General features: G+C 43.7%; 1 protein-coding gene across 9 annotated transcripts in view; it reads right to left on the bottom strand.

Moving 5' to 3' along the window:
* Positions 1-1,464: 1,464 nt before the first annotated feature.
* The window catches only part of LOC139420878 (gametogenetin-binding protein 2-like), a 47,235-nt gene continuing 37,531 nt past the window's right edge, over positions 1,465-11,168 (bottom strand). For all 9 annotated transcript variants that reach the window (XM_071171258.1, XM_071171256.1, XM_071171253.1 and 6 more), the window contains 4 exons: positions 3,191-3,313; positions 2,863-3,017; positions 2,432-2,665; positions 1,465-2,251 (listed from right to left, as the gene is read on the bottom strand). In XM_071171258.1, coding sequence (XP_071027359.1) covers positions 2,063-2,251; positions 2,432-2,665; positions 2,863-3,017; positions 3,191-3,313 — 701 coding nt within the window. In that variant the 3' untranslated portion in view covers positions 1,465-2,062. The remainder of the gene's footprint in view (positions 2,252-2,431; positions 2,666-2,862; positions 3,018-3,190; positions 3,314-11,168) is intronic.

Raw genomic sequence — 11,168 nt, 5'->3', positions numbered from 1 at the left:
TCAAATCGGATTTGCATGTAAAAAAATGTAGTCTCGCCTTCACTCGTTTAATCAGTGATACAATTGCAACACCGAATGAACCAAAAAAATGAACAGCCAAAAAACAATCCAACAGTATAGGCTACCAAATTTGGGTGATTCTAAAATTACTACATAGGCTAACATGACCACACCGCCTCCCGCGAGTGTTGCAAAATAAAATGTACACATACATGTTATTCAATCATTGACTCCACACTGCTTGCGCACTTCAACGAGCAACATGCGCTCCCGGTCTAGTCAGTATGTTAGAGTAAAACAAGGGTTAATCTATGTATGTGTTGTAGTTGAAAGGACTGTAAATTTAAAAAATGGATCGTTAAATATAGTTAAATTACATTTTTCCCCAGCAACACATTTCCCAAAATCTGGTCACATTACTTCAAATTCACATGCATGTTGCATTCTTTTGCAACCAACAGGAGCCAAAGTGCAAACTTGAGGGAATTTATTGCAAAACTTTCCATGTGTAAAAACGGAAAACTCAATAACAAGTTATTGGTATGGAATAATTAGTCTAACAAAGTACCTGTGCTTTCGGTCAGCTCCCAATGACAGGCCTGTGAGGCTAAACTTGTCATATTACGCCATCTACTGGTTATTCAAAAACATAGCACATGGTAGGTAGCCAGGTCAGAAGCACATAAACTACTATCAAAACAGCCTCCCGGGTGGCGCAGTGGTTAAGGGCGCTGTACTGCAGCGCCAGCTGTGCCATCAGAGTTCCTGGGCTCTGTCGTAACCGGCCGCAACCGGGAGGTCCGTGGGGCGACGCACAATTGGCCTAGCATCGCCCGGGTTAGGGAGGGCTTGGTCGGTAGGGGTGTCCTTGTCTCATCGCGCACCAGCGACTCCTGTGGCGGGCTGGGCGCAGTGTGCGCTAACCAAGGTGGGAGGTCCGTGGGGCGACGCACAATTGGCCTAGCGTCGCCCGGGTTAGGGAGGGCTTGGTCGGTAGGGGTGTCCTTGTCTCATCGCGCACCAGCGACTCCTGTGGCGGGCTGGGCGCAGTGTGCGCTAACCAAGGTGGTTAGGGCGACGCACAATTGGCCTAGCGTCGCCCGGGTTAGGGAGGGCTTGGTCGGTAGGGGTGTCCTTGTCTCATCGCGCACCAGCAACTCCTGTGGCGGGCTGGGCGCAGTGTGCGCTAACCAGGTGCACGGTGTTTCCTCCGGCGCATTGGTGCGGCTGGCTTCCGGGTTGGATGCGTGCTGTGTTAAGAAGCAGTGCGGCTTGGTTGGGTTGTGTATCGGAGGACGCATGACTTTCAACCTTCGTCTCTCCCGAGCCCGTACGGGAGTTGTAGCGATGAGACAAGATACTACTACAACAATTGGATACCACGAAATTGGGGAGAAAAAGGGGTAAAATGCAACAAAAAAATAAAATAATTTTTTTTTTTAAAAACTACTATCAAAACGCATATTAATAAATATTTTTTATTTAGTAAATCTTACACATTGTCTTACTGTAAAATCTTTATATTCAGATCATTTCATTTATGTACACATTTATTGGTGCAACTTATTCCACTAAAATGAAGTGTCAGAGACATACAAAAAGGAATATGCGAGAAAAAAAACGACACAGGACTGACTACCAACATTTAAATCCTAATGTCACAGCTTGCAAGCTTGATTATCAGATCTACTGTGCAACAAAAAATAAATAAATCCATCAGCCCTACAAAATGAGACCAGAAAGAAACTGGTCAGGCTGGGAGGGAGGAGAACAAAGATGGGGCGACAAGGTGAATGAGGAGAGGTGACAAGATAGGTGAACAGTAGGGACAGAGATAGGTGAACAGTAGGGACAGAGATAGGTGGAGAGAAGATAAACAAATGGGGGAAATTAAGATTCACATTTACTTCAACCACAGAGTGGGGGACAAAATAAACACCAGACCAAAATGTACTTAGATTTTTTTCTATTTGTTTTAAAGGCGGTACGCGCAGAGCAGTGGTAATAATCATGTGTTAAAAAGACTTAACAACAGTAGAGTCGTGCAACAGCAGCGAATTCATTAATTGACGCTGGTGGTAGCAGCAGCAAACCACTCTCCACCGCCGCGGCAGTACTTGGTAAATTTATCCTTCAGGTGCTGTCTGTACTGGTGGCGGTTGTTGTAGAAGGACTTGTTGCTATCCACAAACAACTGGATCTCGTCCTGCGTGAGGCAGTTCTCTTCGTCTGAAGTCACTTCAGAGTCGTCCTGTTTTCAGTAGAAAATACAGTTAAAATGGACCTTACACACACACACACACACACACTGAATAAATGTTTTACATCCTACAGCAACACTTATAGGGAACTCAAAACGAGTACAGATAGTCACTTCAGTGCTGGATGTCATTATCACAGCTTTTACATTTTTTATTTTTATTTCACTGACCAGTAGTTCCATGAGACTGTTGGCGCTGGTGTTCCCCTGACCACACATGTTTGCCTCAAGATAATGGCTCATGTTCTTTTGATGTCCTGCCCATGGTAACTGCAGTGCAATGCTAGAAAAGGTGTCACAGCACAACTTGGCACACGTCTCTTTGGTTCTGCACACAGGTGACGTTGTAGAAGTGTTTTTCCCTCTCCTGTACCCTTCCATCACACAACCCTCTGTTTTTCCACCCTTTGGAGAAAATACATGTTTTAAAGTTTTGTTTATTAGCAATGAATTGGGTCCTAATCATAGCTCTGACTAGACTAACATAACACAAGGAAAAACTGTCAAGGGGAAAGGTCCATTTAAATTAGACTATACAAATGGAAAGATCTGGAAAAATCACATCCCTACTATGGTGAAATCAAACTAAATTCTCATCTCACCTGATCGTTACATAACGAGCCATTGTTCTTTCTTTTATTATTTTTCTTGCCCTTCGTGTTTTCTTCAGAGTTAGCCCAGCACTCCACACAGCTGTATACCCCGTCCTCCTCGTCTTCATCACAGTGATTATGATGGTGACCACACAAGTAGTCTCCTTCAGATGACAACAAGACACACAGCAGCAGTGAGAAAGGAGATCGACAGGCATCCTATCCAGATACACCACATTCTGTCTTACAAAAAAAAGAAGACAAATGACAGCAACACCAGGCTTGGAAAAACGCATCACTATTTGGACCACACAACAACAACAAAAAATGGACCAACCTGCTTCATGGTTGCAGATTCCGTCAGTGCAGGCGACGTCAGAGCCCTCCCGTGAGCCAGTCTCGCTGCCTTCCATGCTAGAAGAGTATCCACAGTCACTCCCATTGCTGTGGGGTGACAAACCTGGGGAAAGGACAAGGAGAAAAATCACTTAAATGAGCTCAACAAGTAAGTGCCTGAGGCTGGTCTAGCGGGCAATGCCGCCTGCCCATATACAGATTAGAGGTTGACCGATTAATCAGAATGGTCGATTAATTAGGGCCAATTTCAAGTTTTCATAATCATATTTTTTTTTTTACACTTTTATTTAACTAGGCAAGTCAGTTAAGAACACATTCTTATTTTCAATGATGGCTTAGGAACGTTAACTACCTTGTTCAGGGGCAGAACGACCGATTTTTACCTTGTCAGCTTGGGGATTAGTTTTTGCAACCTTCCGGTTCCTAGTCCAACGCTCTGACCACCTGCCTTACATTGCACTCCATGAGGAGCCTGCGTGGCAGGCTGACTACCTGTTACGCGAGGGCAGTTGCTAGGTAGCATTAAACGTATCTTATAAAACAATCTTAACATAATCACTAGTTAACTACAAATATCTAGCTTGTCCTGCGTTGCATATACAGTGGGGCAAAAAAGTATTTAGTCAGCCACCAATTGTACAAGTTCTCCCAATTAAAAAGAAGAGAGGCCTGTAATTTTCATCATAGGTACACTTCAACTATGACAGACAAAATGAGAAAAAACATCCAGAAAATCACATTGTTGGATTTTTAATGAATTTATTTGCAAATTATGGTGGAAAATAAGTATTTGGTCAATAACAAAAGTTTCTCAATACTTTGTTATATACCCTTTGTTGGCAATGACAGAGGTCAAATGTTTTCTGTAAGTCTTCACAAGGTTTTCACACACTGTTGCTGGTATTTTGGCCCATTCCTCCATGCAGATCTCCTCTAGAGCAGTGATGTTTTGGGGCTGTTGCTGGGCAACACTGACTTTCAACTCCCTCCAAAGATTTTCTATGGGGTTGAGATCTGGAGACTGGCTAGGCCACTCCAGGACCTTGAAATGCTTCTTACAAAGCCACTCCTTCGTTGCCCGGGCAGTGTGTTTGGAATCATTGTCATGCTGAAAGACCCAGCCACGTTTCATCTTCAATGCCCTTGCTGATGGAAGGAGGTTTTCACTCAAAATCTCACGATACATGGCCCCATTCATTCTTTCCTTTACACGAATCAGTTGTCCTGGTCCCTTTGCAGAAAAACAGCCCCAAAGCATGATGTTTCCACCCCCAAGCTTCAAAGTAGGTATGGTGTTCTTTGGATGCAACTCAGCATTCTTTGTCCTCCAAACACGACGAGTTGAGTTTTTACCAAAAAGTTATATTTTGGTTTCATCTGACCATATGACATTCTCCCAATCTTCTTCTGGATCATCCAAATGCTCTCTAGCAAACTTCAGACGGGCCTGGACATGTACTGGCTTAAGCAGGGGGACACGTCTGGCACTGCAGGATTTGAGTCCCTAGCGGCATAGTTTGTTACTGATGGTAGGCTTTGTTACTTTGGTCCAGCTCTCTGCAGGTCATTCACTAGGTCCCCCCGTGTGGTTCTGGGATTTTTGCTCACCGTTCTTGTGATCATTTTGACCCCATGGGGTGAGATCTTGCAGGGAGCTCCAGATCGAGGGAGATTATCAGTGGTCTTGTATGTCTTCTATTTCCTAATAATTGCTCCCACAGTTGATTTCTTCTAACCAAGCTGCTTACCAATCTTCCCAGCCTGGTGCAGGTCTACAATTTTGATTCTGGTGTCCTTTGACAGCTCTTTGGTCTTGGCCATAGTAGAGTTTGGAGTGTGACTGTTTGAGGTTGTGGACAGGTGTCTTTTATACTGATAACAAGTTCAAACAGGTGCCATTAAAACAGGTAACGAGTGGACAGACAGAGGAGCCTCTTAAAGAAGAAGTTACAGGTCTGTGAGAGCCAAAAATCTTGCTTGTTTGTAGGTGACCACATACTTATTTTCCACCATAATTTGCAACTAAATTCATAAAAAATCCTACAAATGTGATTTTCTGGATTTTTTTTTCTAATTTTGTCTGTCATAGTTGAAGTGTACCTATGATGAAAATTACAGGCCTCTCATCTTTTAAAGTGGGAGAACTTGCACAATTGGTGGCTGACTAAATACTTTTTTGCCCCACTGTAATCGATGCGGTGCCTGTTAATTTCTCACCAAATCACAGCCCACTTCGACAAACAGGTGATGATTTAACAAGCGCATTTGAGAAAAAAGCACTGTCATTGCATCAACCATAAACATCAATGCCTTTCTTTAAAATCAATACACAAGTATATATTTTTAAACCTGCATATTTAGTTAATATTGCCTGCTAACATGAATTTATTTTAACTAGGGAAATTGTGTCACCTCTTGCGTTCTGTGCAAGCAGAGTCAGGGTATATGCAGCAGTTTGGGCCGCCTGGCTCGTTGCAAACTGTGTGAAGTCCATTTATTCCTAACAAAGGCCGTAATTAATTTGCCAGAATTGTACATAATTATAACATAATATTGAAGGTTGTGCAATGTAACAGCAATATTTAGACTTAGGGATGCCACCTGTATTTCACTGAAAGAATAAACGTTTTGTTTTCGAAATGATAGTTCTGATTCGAACATATCAATGACCAAAGACTCATATTTTTGTGTGTTATTATGTTATAATTAAGTCTATGATTTGATAGAGCAGTCTGACTGAGTGGGGGTAGGCAGCAGCAGGCTCATAAGCATTCATTCAAACAGAACTTTAGTGCGTTTGCCAGCAGCTCTTCGCAATTCTTCAAGCATTGCGCTGTTTATGACTTCAAGCCTATCAACTCCCGAGATCAGGCTGGTGTAACCGATGTGAAATGGCTAGCTAGCTAGCGGGGTGTGCGTTTCAAACGTCACTCGATCTGAGACTTGGAGTGGTTGTTCCCCTTGCTCTGCATGGGTAACGCTGCCTAGAGGGTGGCTGTTGTTGATGTGTTTCTGGTTCGAGCCCAGGGAGGAGCGAGGAGAGGGACAAAAGCTATACTGTTACACTGGCAATACTAAAGTGCCTATAAGAACATCCAATAGTCAAAGGTATATGAAATACAAATCGTAGAGAGAGAAATAGTCCTATAATAACTACAACCTAAAACTTCTTACCTGGGAATATTGAAGACTCATGTTAAAAGGAACCACCAGCTTTCATATGTTCTCATGTTCTGAGCAAGGAACTTAAACTTTAGCTTTCTTACATGGCACATATTGCACTTTTACTTTCTTTGTTTTTGCATTATTTAAACCAAATTGAACATGTTTCATTATTTATGTGAGGCTAAATTGATATATTATATTAAGTTACAATAAGTGTTAATTCAGTATTGTTGTAATTGCCATTATTACAAAAAAAACAACAAAAAAAACACCTGTACGATTAATCGGTATCGGCTTTTTTTGGTCCTCCAATAATAGGTATCGGTATTGAAAAATCATAAAGAAACACCAATATATAGTGTCTTAATAGGGTGTTGGGCCACCAGGAGCCAGAACAACTTCAATTACACCTCAGGACATTATCCACACGTGTTACGAGAAATTCCATAATTTGGTGTTTTGTTGATGGTGGTGGAAAATGCCATCACAGGTGCCACTCCAGAATCTCCCATAAACGTTCAATTGGGTAGATCGAGTAGAATACTACGAAGCAAGCTACAGTAGATCAACTTAGACTTTTATAAAGCTAGCCAGCTTCAGTTTCAGATTCCACGTCATGCTTTAGCTGTACTACGACAGTGGATGTTGCTTGTCCGCCTGCCGTGAACTCAAGCAGGCTTGAAACTGCGAGTGCATGTTGCACATGGCTAGTCCCACACTAAACTCTTCATTGAGACTAGGCTGGTGTTAATAGGGCTGTTACGGTGACCATATTATCTCCACACTGGCAGTCACGAGTCATGACTGCAGTCAAATTCCACGTGACTTGATTCACGGAAAGTAGGTTTCTCCAAAACTGCACTCCGATGCTGCTGATGGTCATTAGTAGCCTACCAAACTTGCCAAAGGCCAGTCGCTAATAGCCTGGTTCTCAGAATACTATAGCCCCTCTAATCACACTGACATAAATGTGATTGAAAATCAAATTTAACACTTCACGAGAGCCCTGGCATTCAGAATTTGAGTGGAATAGAATCACCTGTTGCTCAGCGAAAGCCAGCTCCTGATCGCTGGTTGATGCATAGAATTATATACGTTTCCTATAAGGCCATGTAGCGCAACATTTCTATAGGCTATGCAAGTGCATACTGATGACGTCTTTTCCCCCGTTCCGACAGGTGCATGATAATGCCCCATTCTAAATCAAAACTTAATTCAACATATACTAAATAATATATATGTCAAGACAAGATAAAACTGAGAATAGTCTGATGTGTGAGAATATTATCACTTGTGAATGATAACCCAGCGTTTGCAATTTAGGTCAAGAAACAGCATGATTATTTTTTCCCCCACAGACGTTTTCTAATTATAGTCACATGCATCATGTAGCCTATATGTTTTGATAAGGTTTAGTTGTGATACAAAGTGGCCGATAGTGCTAAGCAATTAACCAAAATATCGGCTATTTTTAGGTTTTTTAAAGTAATTGACCGACGTCGGTGCAATTATTTGAATTCCATAATCGTTGCGTATTTTTTCCTGTGAGCTCGATGTGTCGTTTCTGTAGAGATAAATCAGATCAAGTCTGAAGTGTGCAATGTGGTAGGGAGGTGTAGTTTCCAACAGGCCAATATTCAACATGGTTAATTACCATGTTTTCTGCACTAAAACTACAGTCGTCCGCGAACGAATTGGAAGGTGAACCTTGGGAGCCGGTTCGCATATCAGAAGAGCCGAATCGATTTATAAAAAAATATACAAAAATTAAGATATGAATAATCAAAAGATTTAAATGAATAGAATTAACTTATTCAAAGATCGAAAAAAGAAATAAAACAATATAGGCCTAAACGCTCAAGCGCACACACATTCATTCGGACTGTCTGGTCAGACTAACAGCCTCACCTGTTGTTCCTGTCAATCAGACACGCAGTGTCAACCAATGAACCAAAGATGCGTGAGGGAGGGCCGAGCCAACTCACTCACAGTCAAATCAAATCAAAACGTATTTGTCACGTGCACCGAATACAACCGGTGTAAACCTTACAGTGAAATGCTTACTTACAGGCTCTAACCAATGGTGTGAAAGAAGAAAAAAAATGGTGTGTGTGTGTGTAAGTAAAGAAATAAAACAGTAAAAATACATTTAAAAATAACGGTAGCAAGGCTATATACAACCAGCTGTTAGTCAGGCTTATTGAGGTAGTATGCACATGTAGGTATCGTTAAAGTGACTATGCATATATGATGAACAGAGAGTAGCAGAAGAGTAAAAAGAGGGGTTGGCGGGTGGTGGGACACAATGCAGATAGTCCGGTTAGCCAATGTGTGGGAGCACTGGTTGGTCGGGCCAATTTAGGTAGTATGTACATGAATGTATAGTTAAAGTGACTATGCATATAAGATAAACAGAGAGTAGCAGCAGCGTAGAAGAGGGCTTGGGAGGGGGCACACAATGCAAATAGTCTGGGTAACCATTTGGTTACCCATTCAGGTGTCTTATGGCTTGGGGGTAAAAACTGTTGAGAAGCCTTTTGTCCTAGACTTGGCACTCCGGTACCGTTTGCCATGCGGTAGTAGAGAGAAAAGTCTATGCCTGGGGTGGCTGGGGTCTTTAGCAATTTTTAGGGCCTTCCTCTGACACCGCCTGGTGTAAAGGTCCTGGATGGCAGGCAGCTTTGCCCCAGTGCTGTACTACTACTCTCTGAAGTGCCTTGCGGTCGGAGGCCGAGCAATTGCCGTTCCAGGCAGTGACGCAACCAGTCAGGATGGTCTCAATGTTGCAGCTGTAAAACCTTTTGAGGATCTCAGGACCCATGCCAAATCTTTTTAGTTTCCTGAGGGGGAATAGGCTTCGTCGTGCCCTCTTCACGACTGTCTTGGTGTGTTTGGACCATTCTAGTTTGTTGTTGACGTGGACACCAAGGAATTTGAAGCTCTCAACCTGCTCCACTATAGCCCCGTCGATGAGAATGGGGACGTGCTCGGTGCTCCTTTTCCTGTAGTCCTTAGTCTTGGTTACGTTGAGGTTGTTATTCTGGCACCACCCGGCCAGGTCTCTGACCTCCTCCCTATAGGCTGTCTCGTCGTTGTCGGTGATCAGGCCACTACACTGTTGTGTCGTCAGCAAACTTAACGACGGTGTTGCAGTCGTGCCTGGCCATGCAGTCGTGGGTGAACAGGGAGTACAGGAGGGGACTGAGCATGCACTCCTGGGGGGCTCCAGTGTTGAGGATCAGCGTGGCAGATGTGTTGCTACCTACCCTCACCACCTGGGGACGGCCTGTCATGAAGTCCAGGATCCAGTTGCAGAGGGAGGTGTTTAGTCCCAGGATCCTTAGCTTGGTGATGAGCTTTGAGGGTAATATGGTGTTGAACGCTGAGCTGTAGTCAATGAACAGCATTCTCACATAGGTGTTCCTTTTGTCCAGGTGGGAAAGGGCAGTGTGGAGTGCAATAGAGATTGCATCATCTGTGGATCTGTTTGGGCGGTATGCAAATTGTAGTGGGTCTAGGGTTTCTGGGATAATGGTGTTGATGTGAGCCATTACCAGCCTTTCAAAGCACTTCATGGCTACGGACGTGAGTGCTATGGGTCTGTAGTCATTTAGGCAGGTTGCCTTTGTGTTCTTGGGCACAGGGACTATGGTGGTCTGCTTGAAACATGTAGGTATTACACATGGTCAGGTTGAAAATGTCAGTGAAGACACTTGCCAGTTTGTCCGGGCATGCTCTGAGTACACATCCAGGTAATCCATCTGGCCCCGCGGCCTTGTGAATGTTGACCTGTTTAAAAGGTCTTGCTTACTTACATTGGCTATGGAGAGCGTGATCACACAGTCGTCCAGAACAGCTGGTGCTCTCATGCATACTTCGGTGTTGCTTGCCTCGAAGCGAGCATAAAAAAGGCATTTAGCTCGTCTGGTAGGCTCGCGACACTGTGCAGCTCTAAATAGTTTGCAAGCCCTGCCACATCCAACAAGCGTCAGAGCCGGTGCACTAGCATTCAATCTTAGTCCTATATTGATGTTTGTCTGAGGGCATAGCGGGATTTATTGTAAGCGTCCGGATAAGTGTCCCGCTCCTTGAAAGCAGCAGCTCTAGCCTTTAGCTCGGTGCAATGTTGCCTGTAATGCATGGCTACTGGTTGGGATATGTACATACGGTCACTGTGGGGACAACGTCGTCGATACACTTATTTATGAAGCCGGTGACTGAGGTGGTATACTCCTCAATTTATCCAACGCGATTTCAGATAATTCCGGGTATTCTCCTGCGATTGACAGCCCAAATTCCTCCAGCAGGGTCCTGTCACTGGACAGGTCCAAGAGGGAGTCCTGTAGCTCCGATGACAGGTAGCTGGCAGCGGTGATGGCAATGAATGGTTGTCGGATCCAGTCGTTTTTGTGCGTCTCCTCTTGAAAGTACCTCCAGAAATGTCCAATAAGTCCTCGGAGGTGATGAGCGATCCTTGCCTTTGTGGCATCATCCAGGTGCAGTTCATTTTCCTCAAGCTCATGGAGTCCAGTGAACGATCTCCACACTCCCCTCTGGAGGAACTTTCCAGTGCGTCAGCTTCTTCAAACCCCTCAACTTTGTCGGGCTTATGACAATGTTGGTATTTGGGCCTTGTAGTGTCATGTTAAGTCCATTAATTCTATCAATTAATTCTGCAAAGTAGGCTAGGTTTGACAGTCATTTAGGATCCGTCAGGCATTCTGCATATCCAGTAGGAATAGGCGTACTTCATCTCATTTCAAATAGACGCAGCAGCACTTTACCTTGCGAGA

Source organism: Oncorhynchus clarkii, chromosome 12, assembly GCF_045791955.1.
Source record: "Oncorhynchus clarkii lewisi isolate Uvic-CL-2024 chromosome 12, UVic_Ocla_1.0, whole genome shotgun sequence".
Classification (NCBI taxonomy): domain Eukaryota; kingdom Metazoa; phylum Chordata; class Actinopteri; order Salmoniformes; family Salmonidae; genus Oncorhynchus; species Oncorhynchus clarkii.
This window is presented reverse-complemented; position numbering and strand designations above follow the sequence as displayed.